The sequence below is a fragment of the Rhinatrema bivittatum genome, chromosome 18 (assembly GCF_901001135.1).
Source record: "Rhinatrema bivittatum chromosome 18, aRhiBiv1.1, whole genome shotgun sequence".
Taxonomy (NCBI): domain Eukaryota; kingdom Metazoa; phylum Chordata; class Amphibia; order Gymnophiona; family Rhinatrematidae; genus Rhinatrema; species Rhinatrema bivittatum.
The window spans coordinates 37,145,493-37,164,506 of record NC_042632.1 but is presented as its reverse complement, the minus strand read 5'-3'; the positions used below and the strand labels follow the sequence as shown (position 1 = coordinate 37,164,506).

General features: G+C 47.6%; 1 protein-coding gene across 3 annotated transcripts in view; it reads right to left on the bottom strand.

Annotated features, from left to right (window-relative positions):
* Nucleotides 1-3,074: 3,074 nt before the first annotated feature.
* The window catches only part of G3BP1 (G3BP stress granule assembly factor 1), a 33,771-nt gene continuing 17,831 nt past the window's right edge, over nt 3,075-19,014 (bottom strand). For all 3 annotated transcript variants that reach the window (XM_029583402.1, XM_029583403.1, XM_029583404.1), the window contains 6 exons: nt 12,677-12,881; nt 12,279-12,380; nt 11,695-11,809; nt 11,199-11,324; nt 10,938-11,047; nt 3,075-4,248 (listed from right to left, as the gene is read on the bottom strand). In XM_029583402.1, the coding sequence (XP_029439262.1) occupies nt 4,042-4,248; nt 10,938-11,047; nt 11,199-11,324; nt 11,695-11,809; nt 12,279-12,380; nt 12,677-12,881 (865 nt within the window). In that variant the 3' untranslated portion in view covers nt 3,075-4,041. The remainder of the gene's footprint in view (nt 4,249-10,937; nt 11,048-11,198; nt 11,325-11,694; nt 11,810-12,278; nt 12,381-12,676; nt 12,882-19,014) is intronic.

The following is a 19,014-nucleotide window of genomic DNA, read 5'->3' as shown; positions in this document are numbered from 1 at the left end:
CATGGCCGCTCAGACTCCCAGTGCAGAGACCTCAAATATCTTTTTAAGTTGCAGCTCTAACTTTCGATCCTGCACATCCTTGAGAGCCGTGGACCCTGTGACCGGAAGAATTTCCAAAGCCTCCTCCGGCAGAGGATAAAGCTTGTCCATTGTAACTTTCAACTCCAAATCAGGGGTGTCCCATTACCTAAATAGGAGATCCGTAGCCGAAAAATGGAAAGGGAAGGATGTAGGCAGAACTCTCTGGCCCAATAAAACCGGATCCATAGACCCCAAACGAGGTTCGGCCGGAGGCGCCTCAATCCCTAATTCCCCCAATATGGTGGGAATAAGGGGGCCCAGTTCCTCTTTGACGACTTTAGGGTCATCTCCCTCGACGGCCTGGGACCCTCGGCCAGCACTCTGCTTGAGGTCCCCATCCCCCCTCTACCCCCCCCCCCCCCTTCGGGGGCTGGGTTGGAATATCCTAACCATCTGGATCTGCGTCCTCCGAGGGCGTGTCTGAATCCTCCTGCAGAGGTATAGTTCGGACAGGGCGCTTAGATTTGGCACCCCCCCCCCAGACTGGGGCCGCTTCCAAGGCTGAGAAAGTGGGACAGACACTCCCCCTTGTCAGCCTCGTGCTTCTTACTGAGTTTCCATGCCTTCAAGGCTTTTGCATTAATAACAAAGTCCGAGGTAAATGACGAAGAATCGTCTGAATCCGTATCTGGGATGTCCCCCTGTGCAGCTGATACCGGCCGAGCTGGAGATTTAGGCTGCAGAGGCAGCTGCTGTGACAATAATGGTGGCAGGAGATCCCCTCCCCCTCCTCTAGCTGAGCCGCTGTGGAGCAGGAGGACAAGATGGTGCTGTTTCCCGCACCCAGCGGGCAATGATGAAGAGAGAAGCAGGGCTGCAAAGCCCATTGAAACGGTCTGACCCCGCAGAGCCACCCTTCCATGGCTAACGAAGGTTCCTTCGCCACCAGGGATGCAGGCTGAACACAGCCCATCCCTTGAAAAATGCCCTCGAACGGAGCCGCATGCTCAATAGGCCACCCTGCACGGCATGAGTCCATCCCCAGGAAATAGTGAAAGCTAAAAACCAAGAAAATAAGAAGCGCCAAACTGCCCGCTCCCGAGCCGTTGCCGCAGAAAAGTAAAAAAGAGAGCCCCAAACAACGAAATGCCACTTCAAAATTTTAATACTACTATTTAAATCATTTTTCCCCCCCAACCTGACACGGAGCCCACAGGTCCTGGCGCTGAGGCGGTCCTGTTGAGGTGAGTGATCCGAGCTCCCCGGTATCACCCCAAGCTCTAGTGCATTGGTGGTAGAGGAGGGCCCTCAACCCTTAACCACAGCAGATGTGCATACCGGAAGGGATGGTCCCCTCAGAACCTAGCCAGCTTCTGGGAGCCTAACAGATGCCCTCCAATTGAAGGACTGCTCTTGTTCCTTTTTTGTTTTTAAATAACTTTAATGAAAAGGCCTAGCCCTAACTCCTCAACACTAAATGCTTTCCTTTTTTTTTTTCTTTTTTAAAGAACTAGTACAGACTGAGTGTTGCACCCCTACCATCTGCTGGAGATAGAGTAATACTGGCAGATTGTGGGTGGCACCTGGGTATATAAGGCAGAGTCTGTCTAAACTTGCTCTGTCTCTAACTGCTGGTGGGGAGGCAAAACCCAGGAGTCTGGACTGATCCAGGTACTTACAGGGAAGGAGAAATGAATGAGTATCTACAAGGCAGAGAGACATATCCTTACCCTATCGAGAACGTAGAAAGGGCAGGTAACATTTTTTAAATAAATAAAAATTTGTCACGTTAGTTTCTGCATCACCATGCTCAGTCAAAGGTTCTCTGAGCAACGGTACCCCTCCAGGAACATTCCCCAGCCAGTGGAATCACTTTCTGCTGTTGGATTTCCCCCTGCAGAGACTAAAGGCTGCCTGTAGGAAAATTCATCTCCTCCACACAGCAGCACTGATGTGCCTGAACCACCGCTTTCTCAAAAGAACATAGGTTTCTCTCCTCAACTCTTTTTTTTTTTTTTTTAAAGACAGTTTAATTAATACTGCCTAAAAATTGAAGATAAAGAGAAAATGGCCACCGGTATAGAAAAGGTAAGGTGGTGTCCCCCAAATCACTTGATAATTCCTGGCTCAACCAGAGCCCAAAAGCCCTAGGAGCCACCCAGTTCAATCCATTCTTACTAGGAAAAGCTCCCCCTGGAGTCTATAACCTAAGTCTGTCCACCAGATTTCCCTTAGGAGCCTGAAAGAGAGCCCTTGCTCAACCAGGGAAGTCATTAACTGTTGCTCTAGGAGTCAAAGATCCTGCAAGCTCTTGCCCTGGGAGCTTGCTCTACCAGGGAAATGGCCTGAAAAACCAGAATCCAAAAAGGCACCAATCCAACACATGCCACTGTCTGCTAGAGACAAAGAACACCGATTAGTATTCAGTCTGCACCACTAGAATGGAAGTCACAGAAAGAATGTGGTTCTGTCTCCATCTTCTGTCAGGGTGATATAAACCCACATCTGAACTGGTCTAGCAGGAGGAAGAACTAACATACGCCTTTCCTCACAGTGGCCACAATCAGGAGGCTTTTCCATGTTATTGGCCAACATTCCTTGCGTATTTATAGAAGGAAAGGTATCCAAGGAATTTTAGTGAGACTTCAGTCTCCAGTCTCGCTTTTAATTAATCCATGTTACAAAAACTTGCTTTACAAGCACTCATACTGTAAAAAGAACTATCTAATAGCTTTGGACTTTGATAAGATTCCAGTTGAGCACTTTTTCCCAGAAGGAATAGAAAAATGTGTTGCTGCAATTTTAGTAGGTCTATAAATTAAACTGATTGTTCAACCTTAGACATGACAACCTCTGAGGGAAAAATGGGAATCAAATGGATACCTGAACTGGCAAGGGTCATACTAAACCTAGCTTTCTTGATACAGATTATGAAACAGAACTGGCAGCCATACAAGTGTTCCAATGAAAAATGTTGTATCTTCTAGAATATTCAATATGAAATTGCCAACAAGGGAGAAGCCTGCAAATCAAGGATTTGGAGAATACATAAATGCAGAGCATCAAAATATTTTTTAATCTGTGGGAAGGGAGAGTGAAATCCAAGTCTATACTATTCATTTTTTCTTTTTTTATTTTAACATTTTTTGTCAAGACTGGAATGAGAGATAAATAGAAGGCACAACAATTTTGCTTTTTTTTTTGTTTTTTAAGTCCTTTTTAGTTTTTTGTTTGTTTTTTTGTTTTTTACAAATACAAACTAAAACATGGAAAAAAAACAAACCTAAATTTCAATAAAAAAATTTCACAAATTCAGGAAAGTGTTTTAAAGAGTCAAGTAACTAAACGTTTAAAATCTATCCCACAATCCAAAATCTGAGTGGTAAAAACAGGAGCACTACAATTTTTCCCCTTGCTTGATCGCATTATATAAAAAGTGATGAATACCCTCTGTTATTCCACGTTACCAGTGCCACAAAGGGAAAGAGCACCTGTTTTAATTAAGTGGCTACCTCTCCAGTTCAGAAGCTCTCACAGCTTCAAAGGGCTATATTAAAAAAAAAAAAAAAAAAAAAAAAAAAAAAAATTGGCTCCAAGATGCCTGTCAAGTACAGAGTTTCCTAAAAGCTTTCAACCATGTGCAAGTGAAAAAAAAGCTTATTCAGTTTACTGAAGTGCACCCAAATTTCAGTCAAGAATGATACACAAATGTCCCTTTTAGGAAAGTACAGCATGCCACTTGTAGGGGAGAAAAATATCCAGTTCGGGTTATTTGCAGTACAGATCTCTCTTGTTGGTTAAAAAAATCCACTTTTCCTAGAGTTTTGTTCCACAAAAGATGGATTCTGGGACAGGAAGAACACAAAGAAAAAGCAAAAGGGGGATGGTGAGGAAAACAGTATCAGATGTAGCAGTCTGTCAGACAAGGGCCACATTCAAAAATACCCAACGATGAAATTCAAAAGGCTGAAGAAAACAGGGATTTTGAGACACTGGCTGCTTGAGCCATCTATGATGAAATCACTGGCGTTGACCTCCAATTCCTCTTCCCGCTCCAAATCCTGGTTTCTGAGACATTCCTCCACGAGGGGGCCCTCTGATGCCCCCTCCTAACCCTCCACGAGGACCCCCAGGTCCTCTGGGTCTGTTCTGACGATCACCTTCCCTAGCAGCTCGTGTTTTCTTTTCCTCCACATTCAAACGGACATCTCCCCTGAACATGATAGGCTGTGGAAAGAAGCAAAACACTTTAGCTTCCTAGCTGTAAACTCTTGAACATGGCATTATAGAGGGATCTTTGTTGTATTATTGAATAGTCCAATGCTAAGTCATATCTAAATACAGCATATTACAATGCCAACTTATATAAATATATGATGGCAGAAAAACAATACAGTCTACCCAGTCTACCCCATCCACACAACTGTACAGCCCCTACCACTGCCTCAGATTCCCTGCATTTGTCAACAACTATGCTCTTGTATTCAGATACTGTTTGTCTACAACACTTCCACTGGAAGGCTGTTCCATGCATCTACACCCTTTCTGTAAAGAAATACCTCTTTAGATTACTCTTCAGCCTACCCAGTTTGATGGCTGTATGAAAGTGCTATGCACTACATTGAGATCTGAATTTAAACAGCTTGAAATTGTAAACCCCTCTGTGGTTCACTCTGAATTAAAAGGCTAAAAGGAAAATTGGTTCTTACCTGTAGATGCACAGATCAGTCCAGACTCCTGGGTTTTGCCACTCCTCCAGCAGATGGAGACAGAGAAAGTTTTACTGACACTGCCACTTAACATGGAGGTGCCACCTGCAGTCCCCTCAGTATTGATCTGTATACAAGCCCAAAATAGAAAACAAAAACCCAATAACATTCCCTGAACAGAGGGAAGTGGAAAACTGGAACAGATAACTGTTCCCACACAAAACCCTGTGTAGGACTAACAAACCTGTGCCATTCTTCAGAGTAATTACAAAGATCGAGCGGACTATCCAAATCTCCCTTTCCTCCAGTTGGCAGGACTCTGAACATAAGAACATAAGAAATTGCCATGCTGGTTCAGACCAAGGGTCCATCAAGCCCAGCATCCTGTTTCCAGAGGCCAAACCGGATGCTGGGCTTGATGGACCCTTGGTCTGACCCAGCATGGCAATTTCTTATGTTCAGAGTCCTGCCAACTGGATTGATCTGTGGTACTACAGGAATGAAAGTTAGCAGGTAAGAACCAATTCTCCTTTCCCTCTATGTACCCATATCAGTCCAGACTCCTGGGATGTACCAAAGCTTCCCTAACTGGGATGGGACTGCGAGAGTCCCACTCAAAGCACACTTTCACCGAAGTCCATGGCTTCTGGAGCCTGGACATCCAAATAATGCCTGGCGAAAGTGTGCAATGATTTCCAAGTAGCCGACCTGCAGATCTCTTGCGGCGAAACTTGCTGATACTCTGCCCATGAGGCCACCTGGGAATGGGCAGAATGTGTCTTTAGCCCTTCTGGGACAGAAGCAACCTTCACAGATATAGGCAGAGCTAATAGCCTCTTTCAACCAACTCGTAATTGTGGCTCTTGACGCTTTATGCCCCTTTTTTGTACCACTCCAAAAGCACAAAAAGATGATCTGACAAGAGGAAGTCGTTCGTGACCTTCAGGTACTGTAGCAATGCACGCTTCACGTCCAAACCATGCAACTCTCTTGCCTGAGGGGCCAAAGGATCCAAAAGTTGAGAAGGACAGGAGCTCCACTGACTTAAGTGGAACGATGATTTAAGTGGAACGACGGCACCACCGTCTGAAATGCCCGAATCTGAAAATCTCAAAAAGGGCTCCCTACAAGACGAGGCCTGACACTCCCAAGATCCGAGCAGAACAAATCCCCACTAAGACAGACACCTTCAACGTGAGATCCTTCATGGTCGCTCGTCTTAGAGGTTTGAACGGGGCCGCACACATACTCATTAAAATTCCAGGAAGAACAAGGCTTCTGAACTGGAGGATGCAAATGTTTTACTCCCCGGAGAATACCACATCTGGATGGGTAGCTAAAGACCACCCTCGAACTTTACCTTGAAGACAGCCTAGGGCTGACACCTGAATCCGGAGAGAATTAAAGGATAAACCCTTTACCAAACCGTTTTGCAGAACAGCGAGAATATGAACCACAGAGGCTCGCAGATACCAGACCTAAAAAAAAAAAACTCTCCATACCCTCACGTATACTAAGAAGGTGGAAGCCTTCCTAAACTGGAAGAGAGTAGCGATGACCCCTTCCGAGTAACCCCTCTCTCTCAAACGCTGCCTCTCAAAAGCCAAGCCACTAGACAAAAGCGAGACGCCTGATCTGAAAATATAGGACGTTGACGCAGAAGATTCAGCAGATGAGCTAGCCGCAACGCTACTGGGTTGATTATGTCTGCAAACTACGGACGCCTCGGCCACTCAGATCACATCGCCTGGATGGACCTCTATGCGTCGGTGGCGACGATCGTCCAGACCGGGATATTAAGGTCCATCCCTTGTCAACTTCTCCGGATGGAGCCACCACAAGAGAGGCTGGGTCCTAGAAACATCTGTAAGCGGAAGAGGCAGCTAAAACAGATCTGACAACTGGTCCCAGCGGGATAGTAAGGCAGACTGTAGCAGCCTTATATGAGCAAATGCCCATGGAACCAACTCCAAAGTGGAAGCCATAGACCCGAGAATATGTAAGTAATCCCAGCCCTTGGGGACTTGCTTCCTCAATCCACAAACCTGAGCTTGCAATTTGGAAATTAGGAATACCTTTCCTGCTTTGGTATTGAAACATGCCCCCAGGGATTCCTAAATCTGGGAAGGATAAAGACGATTTTTGGACAGATTGACTTTCCTAACTATCGTAGACTCCGCAGGACCAAATCCACTGCCTCCCAGCAAAGAGATTCTGATAAAGCTTGGAGCTCAGAAATCCGTCTCACCGAGCAAATCACCACCAGGAACATCGCCTTCAGGGTAAGATCCTTCAAAAGTAGCCCCTCGCAAAGGTTCGAAAGGAGGATCACACAGTACTCCTAGGACAAAGTTAAGATTTGAGGACAAGTCTATGGACTAGAGGACGCAAATGCTTCGCTCCTTTCAGAAAACGCACTACGTCCGGGTGAGATGTTAAGGGTTTTCCCTGCAACCTCCCTCTGAAACCACCAAAGGCTGCCACCTGGACTCGGGCCAAACCCTTTGATAAGCCCGCCTACAAGACGGCCACAACCTCAGCAACGTTCGCTTACAAAGGATCAGCATCATGGACACCACACCAGGACTTGAAACACTCTCCAGACAGGAAAATTGGTTCTTACCTGCTAATTTTCATTCCTGTAGTACCATGGATCAGTCCAGACTGCTGGGTTTTGCCTCCCTTCCAGCAGATGGAGACAGAGGAAAAACTCAGAGAGCACCCTCCTCTTAACTGGGTGTAGCACCTGCCTCGCGTCAGTATTAGAATTCTCAAACCAGAAAATGTATTGCAACCATTCACCAAGACAAACAAGCAAGGATAAGAAAACAAAAAGTGCAACTATGTATATTTGAACTCCTACGATCAGGATAAGGGAAAAAATGGATCCTGTAGTGGAGCTGAAAAAGAAGAAGGTTATGAAGACAGATCAAGTAGACTCTCAGAAGAATTGTGTCCATTCCCAAAGGGCAGGCGTCTGTGTGGACCGATCCGTGGTACTACATGAACGAAAATTAGCAGGTAAAAAACAATTTTCCTTTCCCTGTACGTACCCAGATCAGTCCAGACTGCTGGGATGTACCAAAACTTCCCTATCTGGGGTGGGACCTTGACAGTCCCGCTCGAATGACACTGCTCCCAAAACTGGCAACATCTGGAACCTGAACATTCAAAGGATAGTGTCTGGCAAAGGTGTGTAAAGACTTCCAGGTCGCCGCCCTGTCAATTTATTGCAGTGAAACCAATTGACACACTGCCCAGGAAGATGCTTGCAACCTTATGGAATGTGCTTTCAAACCTTCAGAGATAGGATGTCCACGACAAATTAGCCTCTTTCAATCAACAAGCTATGGCCACTTTGTGCCCCTTCTTAGCACCACTCCCGAGAACAAAAAGATGACTAGAGACCCGAAAGGCATCAGCAACCTCAAGGTATAGTAAGAGGGCCCTCCAAACATCTAGACGCCTCAATTCACTAGCGTGAGGCGCATCCAGCTAGTCATTGGTAAAAGCTGGAAGCTCCATTGACAGTTTCAAGTGGAAAGCAGAGACCACCTTCGGTAGAAAGGAGGGAACCATTCTGAAGGAAACCCCAGAATCAGAAATTCGTAAAAAAGGTTCCTGCACGAAAAGGCTTGGAACTCAGACATCCTCAAAGCTGAGCAGATTGCCACCAAAAACATAGTCTGCAGAGTTAAATCCTTCAAGGTGGTTTTCTTAAGAGGTTCAAAAGGGGCTTCGCGCAAGACTCTTAGCATCAAGTTAAGGTTCCAAGATGGACATACCAGCTGAACGGGGGGGGGGGAGAAGGTTCAAGAGTTTTGCCCCTTGGAGGAAACGAACCACATCCGGATGAGCCGCTAGCGATGCCCCATAAAGCTTTCCTCTCAGGCATCCCAAAGCCGCAAGACAATCCTCTACTGAGCCCCCTCTACAGAAAGCTAGCATCTGCGCCACCGAGGACTGTCGGGGAAGGACTCCCTGCTCGCGACACCAAGATTCGAAAACCTTCCAGACTCAGGCATAAGTTAAAGAAGTAGAGGTCTTCTGGGCCCGAAGCAGAATAGTAATAACGTCTTCTGGATAGCCCTTAACTGCTTCCTTTCAAAAGTCAGACCGCTAGACAAAAGCGATCCGCCTGGTCGAAAAATATAGGGCCTTGCCGCAGCAAGTTTGGAAGATGACTCAGTTGTAGGATGTCAGTCCATTGTGAAGATGACTAGATCAGTGAACCAGGGCCTCTCGAATTACTATCCCTGGGTGAACTTCTATTCTCCGCAGAAGCTTGCCTATCAGAGGCCACGGAGGGAACACAAAACAGAACAGGGCATCGACCCCTACACCACTCTGTGTTCTCTTCTGCGACTAAAGAAATGTCATGCCTTGGCATTTGTTCAAGTTGCCATCAAATCCAGATGAGAAGTGTCCCATCTGCACAAAATGAGGGTCATCGCTTCCCACGACAGCTCCCACTCTCTGGGGTTATTCTTTGGAGGCTCAGAAAATCCACTTGCACATAGTCTGTTCCCACTGTGTGTGTAAGACTAAATGCTGTTCTGCCCAGGACATCAGCTGCTCCGCTTCCACAGAGACCTGACAACTTTTAGTTCCCCATTGCCACTGCCGTCGCATTGTCAGACAGAAATCATACAGCCCAGTTGTGCACAAGTGGAAGGAACCACTGTAATGCCAGCCTGATCGTTGTTCTCTAGGCAATTGATAGATCACTGAACCTCCTCCGTCAACCATAGGCCCTGGACCGACTGGGACTGGAACACTGCCCCCCCCCCCCCCCAACCGGAGAGGCTGGCGCCCGTGGTCACGTCCACCCACCAAGGCACCTCGAAGTCCACCCCACGCCTTTGTGTGTGGAGAAGTCACCAAGACTAAACCTGGCGGACTCTGAGCAGTAAGGACACCTGGAACTCCTCGGACATCGGTTCCCAACGGGATAGCAACGCTTTCTGTAAAGGTCTCATGAGCAAACATCCACAGGACCAACTCCGGAGTGGATGCCATGGTGCCAAGGACCTGCAAATAATCCTAAACTCTAGGCACTGAAGCTGCCAAAATATGTTGAACTTGAAACTGCAACTTCAGGATTCGGTCCTCCACTAGGAAGACCTTTCCCACTCGGGTATGGAGTCATGCTTCTAAGAAGTGCAGAACTTGAGAAGGATGAAGATGACTCTTGGGCTGGTTGACAACCCAACAGAGGGACCCTCAAACAGAACAAGACCTTGTCCACTGCTTGCTTGAACAGCTCCCCTGACTTCACACGGATGAGCCAGTCTAAATACAGGTGAACTAGCACTCCCTCCCGCCGGAGGGCTGCTGCCACCACCATCACCTTGGTAACCAAGTGCGGAGCTGTAGCCAGACTGAAGGAGAGAAGTCTGGACATAAAGCAGAGAAACCTCTGGTGATCCTTGTGGATCCCTATGTGCAGGTACATTTCTGCCGTATGGCCGCTATGACCGAGCGCAGGGTTTCCATCCGAAAACATGGGACTCTGAGTGACTTCCTTCGGCACCACAAAGTAAATGGAATAAAGGCACGATCCCAATTCTTCCTGGGGAACAGGAACGATGGCCCCCAGACTGAGTAAGTGCTGGATTGCTCTTGGACCTAAGGAACCCGAGTGGCCCCCCCCATCTCGGCTTTTTCTGCATCCACAAAGGATTGAGACCAGGATTGGGGCCTCCCAGAGCACCTTTGCCCCTTAAAACGAGCACGGGTGGGGGGAATCTGTCTCTCTCCCCCTCTGTGTCTTTTTTTTTACAAGAAACCCTAACAATGTTCAGAGCCACAGGTTTTGCACCACCTCCTTCTGCTGGAGACAAATACTGAGGAGAGGCAGGTGCTATACCCAGTTAAAAGGGGGTGCTCTTGAAGTTTCTCTCTGTCTCCATCTGCTGGAGGAAGGCAAAACCCAGCAGTCTGGACTGATCTGGGTACGTACAGTGAATCTGATATATGCCAAAGTGGAGGATCTCTATACAAAATGGGAATTCTCCTTAGCCTTGCAAAAATTAGATTCTACATTTGTAAAGTTTGTTATAGCTACTTGGGATCAATTTAAAATAACCAACAAGAGCTGTATAAAGTATTCCCTTATATACTTTGATGTACTATGTTTGTAGTCATTTAAAAACAAGGGAAATGAATAAATGATTATTAGTATACTGGCATTATTTGAAAGCTTACCCTATTGCCAAGAATTTTTTGAACTGGTTCAGGATCATCAAACACCACAAAGCCAAAGTTGGGGAGTTTTCCACCACTGTTGATACGAAGTTCAACGACATTTCCATAAGCTATGTAGGGGGAGAGAAAAAGCCAGTCATTTGTTCATAAAAAAATAAAATGTCCTTTTAATGAGTGAGCAAAAGTCACACTAAGCTTAATATTAAATAGTTAACATTTGCCATGCATAATCTCTCTGAATATAATAGCAAGGAAACTTACTCTGGAAGAATTCTTTCAGCTCTGTTTTGTCAACATCATGTGGCAGGTTCCCAACAAACAACTGGTGACTGTCTGGATACCTAATCATGCGCCTAGTATCCAAGTCTCCCTGTTCACCTTCACGAACTAGGAATAGAAAAGAAATAAGTTCTTGTATATATGTGGATCCAAAAGGCCACCCCACAATCAGGATCCCCTCTGAAGCCCAATATACCCTGAAAAATTTGGTGTCAACAGGACACTAAAAACAAAAGAAAAGTTGTTGGGGTGAGAGGGACAGTCATGCTAATCCCCCCTCCCCCTAAAAGAGAGGCAGCACACTACTACTAATTTCCATGCCATACTGAAAAATTTTAAAATTTCTACTTTTACACAAGATGACAATTTTCACTAACAGCTCCACTCTTTTTATAAACAATTTATCTTTATGCTTGGAAACATCTACCACATTAAGAACAATTTACACATAGTATACATTCAAATCTCCCACTCTTACTTGGTCTAGGTCCTCTTGGTGGCAGAACACTGGTTCGTTGCTCTCTCACCCGCTGTTCTCTTTGTGGTGGCCTCTGCGGTGGAGTCTGGGTTTCAGGCTTGGGTTCTGGACGGGGCTAGAAGTTAACCAATATTATGTGAAGAAACTAGTTCTAGCTAGCTGTAAGGCGTTATTTTAAAACTTTAAACAAGGTCTTTAAAAGTTTTCAATTTAAGGATGAGGAATGTTTGCCCAAACTATTTCCCAGTACCCCACATTCTAAGAATTTCTGTACACATTCAGTTCACTGTCTGTGAAACTATACTAATGCACTGCATTATTAGGCTTACACAAGTCAGGATTTCAGAAAAATACCTAGATTTAGCAAGTCTGAGCTGGTAAATCTAATTTCTTGAGGCTTCAAACTGACCAATGATTTTAATTATAATAATTTTCTAACTCCCATTTGATTGTGACTACTACTTAAAAATGAGTTGCAAACAAAGTACATTTTCTGAAAAATAAACCCAAAGGATGTTAGCTTAAAAAAAAAAAAAAAAAAAAAATCAGTCACTGGCCTGAACTTCAAGTCATAGAACACTCACCTGTGACACAGGTACTTTGACAACATGAGGTGGTATTCCAGACACTGGAACAGCTCCACTGGGAGGAAGATTTTTGCTGGTCACAGATGCCCAAGAGAAGGTCTATAAAAAGGAAAAAAAAAAGTGTTAAGAGCACAGTTGAAAAACGCTAAGTTAACATTGTGCATGTTTCCTTAATTGTCACTGTAAACATTCTCTTCAACCCCGCTTAGCCACATCACCAAATGTCAGTCTAAGCAGATCACCATCAGCGAGAATACTATGAGATCTGTTCAAGGTTCTTTGTCTTAAGAGCCTCATTCAACAAACTCAATAACAAAGCAATTAATACCTTGCAGTGGGGCTCCAGAAGCGCCAAAAAAAAAAAAAAAAGTGGTACATGCCACTAGATGCCTTACTCTAGAATCTTCTTGTACTGCTGGAGTGGGGTCTGCTGGAGCAGGAGAAGAACACTTCTCAACCACCTCCTCCTCAGGAGCTGGCTCCTCAGAGACTGGCTCAGATTTTTCTTCCAGCACCTCTGGTTCCGGATCCTGTTCAGGCTCCGGTTCAGGGTCTGGTTCTGCCACCTGCTCCTCCACTTGTTCATCTGTGTCATTTGCACTGAGGAAGTAAACAAATATTTTATCACATCAGACAGGAACATGGAATATTAGTTTATAGAACCTACCTACAAAAACGGAGGGTTTATTTTCTGTTGTGAAGCACCAAGTTAAATGGCTAGCAAGGGTGTAAATATTTTAAAAAGTTAATAGATTAAGGATAACTACATGGAAAAGCCACCTGCAGCTGCAAGTATAGGATGGGAAAAGATACTCCACTGCTCCCTCCCAATGTGCCCATGTGCTACTTGGGTTGGCCAAGAGAAGCCTAGCACAGTGGGAAGGGAAAATCAGAAGTCATCTGCAGGCCAACTTGGAGGTTTCCGGCTAGTACCAGCAGATAGTAAATGAAAATTGGTTCTTACCTGCTAATTTTCGTTTCTGTAATACCACAGATCAGTCCAGAAAAAAGTGGGTTGTGTATCCCTACCAGCAGGTGGAGTCAGAGAACAATTATAACTTTGGGCACCTACATAATGAGAGTGCCACATGCAGTCACTCAGTATTGGCCTATACCCAAGCTAACAGAACTAAATAACGAAGGGTAGCACCCAACCAAATTTCCGGACTACCACTTCGTCGCTGGCAAAAGCCAGATTGAACAACTGCTAAAAGCTGCTCCATGAATCATATCTGCAAAAAAGGAGCTTCAACAATAGAAAACTTAAGTAGGTTCTGACCAAGACAGTCTTTCAGTATCTGAAGAAAGGGGTGGGCCTCTGGACTGATCTGTGGTATTACAGGAATGAAAATTAGCAGGTAAGAACCAATTTTCATTTCCTGAACATACCCAGATCAGTCCAGAAAAGTGGGATGTACCCAAGCCACCCTACACTGGGTGGGAACCCGAAAGACCAGCACGAAGCACACTCTCCCCTAAGGACGGTTCATCAGAAGCCTTAACGTCCAATCGGTAATGTTTCGTAAAAGTGTGAATAGACGACCACACCGCTGCCCTACAGATCTCCTGAGGCGACAGTAACTGACACTCTGCCCAGGAGGTAGCCTGAGCCCTAGTGGAATGAGCTCTGAGACCCAAAGGCACCTGACGCCCTCGGGCTATGTATGCCGTGCAAATGGCTTCCTTAATCCACCGAGATATGGTCGCCTTTGACGCTTTGTCCCCCTTCTTTGGGCCACCAAAGAGAACGAACAAATGATCAGAACGCCTGAAGTCATTGGTAACCTCCAGATAACGCAATAAAGCGCGCCGCACATCCAAAAGATGAAGGTCTCTGTTCTGAGAAGACTCCCGGGACCAGTTAGGGAACCCCAGAAGTTCCACAGTTTGATTGACGTGAAAGGATGAAACCACCTTAGTGATAAAGGACGGAACCGTACGTAACGATACCGGATCATCGTAAATCCGAAGAAAAGGATCCAGACAAGACAGCGCCTGCAACTCAGATCCAACAGGCCGAGCAAATGGCCACCAAAAACACTGTTTTCAAAGTCAGATCTTTCAGGGAAACCCCACGAAGAGGCTCAAAAGGAGCACCACATAGAACTCACAGGACTAAATTCAAACTCCAATTCGGACACACCGAATGGATGGAAGGGCACAAATGTTTGACCCCCCTTAAGAAACAGAGCAATATCCGGATGCGCTGCCAGCGAACAGCCGTCAAAGTTTCCCCACAAGGAACCTAGGGCTGCAACTTGTACACGAAGGGAATTGAACGCCAAGCCCTTAGCGAGGCCCTGTTGCAGAAAGTCAAGAATCCGAGGAACATGCACTGCTAAAGGGTCACAGGAACGCTGATAACACCACGTCTCAAAAAGCTTCCAAACTCACATAGGCCATAGAGGTGGCTGGACGTCTCGCCTGTAGGAGGGTGTAAATGACTGGTTCTGAATAACCCCTCAAGTATAAACGTCGCCTCTCAAAAGCCAAGCCACGAGAGAGAAGCGATCCTCCCAATCCGAAAATATGGGCCCCTGACGGAGCAGATGTGTTAGATGAGTCAGTTGAAGTGGACTCTAGAGACAAGCATACCACACACGACGTGGCCACTCCGGCGCCACCAGAAACACCCTTCCAGGGTGCCACTATGCGGAAAACCCGACCTATGAGGGGCCAGGGCGGGAAGGCACACGAGAGCGCCTATGCTCACAGAGCCCTGTTCTCTGCCATGGCTGAAAAAACAAATTGTTTTTGTGTTCACCTGCATTGCCATCAGATCCAGCTGAGGAGTTCCTCATCTGGCGCAAATGAGATTTCATGCCTCGAGCGATAGTTCCCATTCCCTTGGGTCTAGTTGCTGACGGCTAAGATAATCGGCTTGCACATTCTCTACTCCCGCAATATGGGATGCAGCAATACCCTCGAGATGGTGCTCCGCCCAGATGAACAGAAGACGTGCCTTCAGTGCTACGGCAGGACTTGAGTCCTGCCTTGCCGGTTGATGTATGCCACCATTGTCGCATTTTCTGAGAAGACTCACACCATGCTGCCCTGGATCCAGGGAAAAAAAGCCCGCAGGGCCAGATGTACAGCCCTGGCCTCGAGCCAGTTTATGGACCAGGATCTTTTCATCACCGACCAGAGCCCTTGGGCGGACCTATCTGCACACACCACCCCCCAACCTGAGAGGCTGGCATCGGTGGAGATTATCAGCCAATTTGGAGTGTCCAAATCCATCCCCCATTCCAGATTGTCCAGTGACAGCTACCATGACAGACTAGCTCTGGATTCCGGAAGTAGAGGCATTGGTTGATGGAAATGCTCTGACACCGGGCTCCAGCAAGACAAAAGCGCACGGTGTAAAGGTCTTAAGTGAGTGAACGCCCAAGGAACCAAGTCCAAGGTTGAAGCCATGGAGCCCAGGACCTGAAGATGTCACACTGTGGGATTGTTCCTTCGAAGAAGAGAATGTATTTGTTCCTGCAACTTCCCTATTCGGTCCGCTGCTAGAAACACTTTGCCCAGCAAGGTATCGAATTGTGCTCAGAGATAAATCAACTCCAGAGTGGGTTCCAAGTGACTCTTCTGCACAATGATTACCCAACCTAGGGATCGCAATGTGATCACCACCATGTGCACTGATCACTCGCAGTCCTCCCGAGACTTTGCGCAAATCAACCAGTCGTCCAGGTACTGGTGGACCAAGATTCCCTCCTGACGAAGGAAGGTCGCCACCACCACCACCACCAACTTGGTAAACGTGCGAGGAGCTGTTGCGAGACCAAATGGGAGGGCTCGAAATTGGAAGTGTTGTCCCAAGACCTTGAACCGCAGAAACCTCTGGTGATTCAGGCAGGCGGATCGGAATGTGCAAATACGCCTCCGTGAGGTCCAGAGAAGCGAGAAACTCCCCTTTTCGAATCGTGGCCATCACTGTCCTCAGGGTTTCCATACGAAAGCGAGGAATCCGAAGGCAACGGTTCACCTTCTGCAGATAGAGGATGGGCCGAAATGTGCCCTCCTTCTTGGGGACCACAAAGTACACGGAGAACCGACCTCGTCCCTGTTGAGCCTCCGGAACTGGGACAATAGCTTTGAGCTTGAGAAGTCGTTGATAGTCACCCGGACCGCCTCTCGCTTAACACTTGAGGCCACTCGGGACTCCACAAAAACCTCCCGGACGGGGCACGAAAACTTCAGTGCATACCCGTCTTTGATCACATCTAAGACCCAGCGGTCTGATGTAATTCTTGCCCATTCCGTGTAAGAGTCGGATAATCTGCCTCAGGCAGCTTCAAAGACTGAATGGGTGCTCGTGGCTTCATTGGGGGGTTTTACTACTTCCTGCACCAAAATGTCCCGAATCTCTTCCGGGCCAACGACCCCCTCGAAAGGACTGCTGGCGCCCTGAAGTAGGAGGTGTGGAGTATCTGCCCGCTCTGAAGCGGCGAGAGTCCCGAAACCTAGCTCGAGGAGGGAAGACACTCTTAGAAGATCTTTTATCTTCTGGCAACCAATTGCCCTTGGATTCGGCAAGCAGCTTTACTAGCTGATGCAGATCCTCCCCAAAGAGGAGCTTGCCTTTAAAGGGTAGATTACAAAGCTGAGACTTAGCAGAGAAATCCGCCACCCAATTTCTCAGCCAAAGGAGACCCCGCGCCGACACCAAGGACACCATACCTCTCGCTGAGGTCCTCAGCAGATCACACAAAGCATCTGCAACATAAGCGATACCTGCTTCTAGCTGGGCAGACTGCAGAGCCCCACTATCGCCCGTACTGGCCCCGGCAGCCGACTCCTGGACCCAACACAGACAGGCCCTCTGCATGAGGCTAGCGCAAACCACCGCCCGAAGGCTTAGCACTGCAACCTCGAATGCTCACTTCAACTGGATCTCCAGCTCGTGGTCCTGCATATCCTTAAGGGCAGCCGCCCCAGCAATCGGGATAGTAGTCTTTTTCGTGACTACCGAGACCACGGCATCCACCTTTGGAATCTTCAGGAAATCCAAATCAGACGATAACGGGTACAGTTTTGCCATAGCTCTGCCCATCTTTAAGCCGGAATCCGGAGTCTCCCACTACCGGATCACTAGTTTGCGAACCTTCTAAAGCAGAGGAAAAGATGTTGTGGAACCCCTAATGCCGTCGAGGACTGGATTGACGCCCGCCCTCGTTGTCAGACTCTTCTTGAGAAACCTTAAGTCCCAGATCTTCAAGGACCTGGGGAATAAGGGGTCTTAACTCATCCTGCTTCAACAAACGCACCACGCTGGGGTCATTCCCCTCCGCAGGAGGGTCATCGGGCTCATCAGTATCCACATCAGCCGGATCCAGCCGCGGATCCAGGTCTGCCGCTCCATCTACCCAGAAACTGGCGTCGCCCCAGACCCCGGAATTGGATCTTGTGTATCCTGGGGAGAATCCCCTGTGGGGTGAGCCTGATCAGAGAGGTGCTGACGAGGGTCCGTACCCTGACCTCTTTTCTCAGGCGGGTCCGAACCTGCCCCCAGGAGACCGGGCTGCTTTACCGCAGAGCGTTTCCTTGCCAGGAAAGCCTGGTGCATAAGGAGTACAAATTCTGGGGAAAACCCCTCCTGGTCCCCCTCCCCCACTGGAGAGTCGGCTGGGGTGATATTTCCCCTGGTGAGGTCTTCCCTCACCGGAGCTATAACAGGCAGAGAATCCTCTTCCCACAAAGTTGAGACAGACATTCCCTCCTCCTCTCATTATCAGAGTCTTCCTGAGAAACTTAACCCCAGCTCTTCAGCACCTGGGGAATTAGCGGACCCAGCTCCTCCCTACGGAACTGGCAGACTACCCGAGGATAGTCACCTTCCGCAATCGGAACCTCGCCCAAATCCTGCATCGGATCCACCAACATGTCAGCAGGGTTCTTATCCATCGGATTTCCCTAGATCATCCATCTCTTCTGATGGGTTTCTTTCCTCTGCGGACCGCCTGAAACCCAGGGCCCACAGGATCCCTCCAGACTCTGCATGGCTACGATCCCTAGGCTTCTTAGCTGCCTGGTGCTTCCTGGACAAAGGCCTTTTGGCTCCTGCTCCCTTCCTGGCCAAATAGGCCTTATGAAGCAGAAGGACAAAATCTGTTGAAAAGTTTTCGGGATGCGAAGAAGAAAGGACCGGATCTGCATCCCCCTGCCACCAGCAGGGTATTGCTACGCAGGCAACAGCATAGGAGAGGGGAGTCCCCAGGCTCTAAAAACAGCAGCCTGACACCCAGCACATGCAGCTAAAAACGGCCGCTGGCTCCTCTGACCCCCGCTGGGGCCTCTAGAACCGGCCTAGCTGACCTTGTGCTCCTGCTGCCCCCTGGGGGACCTAACCCCTCCAGAGACGCATTCCCCGCAAAACGCAATCGAATCAAGGCGAGCCCACTTGGAATCGCAGCATGGGAGGTGCCATGCCAGCGAAAAATGGGCCTAAAAATAACCCAACTGCGGCGCTATCCCGGTGCTGATCAAGCATCTGGCCCTGACCAACGTAGTGAATCAGCCCCGATCGCCTGGAACTGCATCCTAGCAGAGAAACTGCTCTTAGCCGCCCAAGCATTGCTTAAAGCTGCTCCTTCCCTTTTTTTTTTTTTTTTTAAATTAAAAGGGGCACACGCCAAAAGACAACAAGAGAAACAAAATGAAGTATTTCCTGCTTCTGGTGAAGGAGACTATGCACAAGAGGTAGTAAGGACCCAGATGGGATGAGGGAACC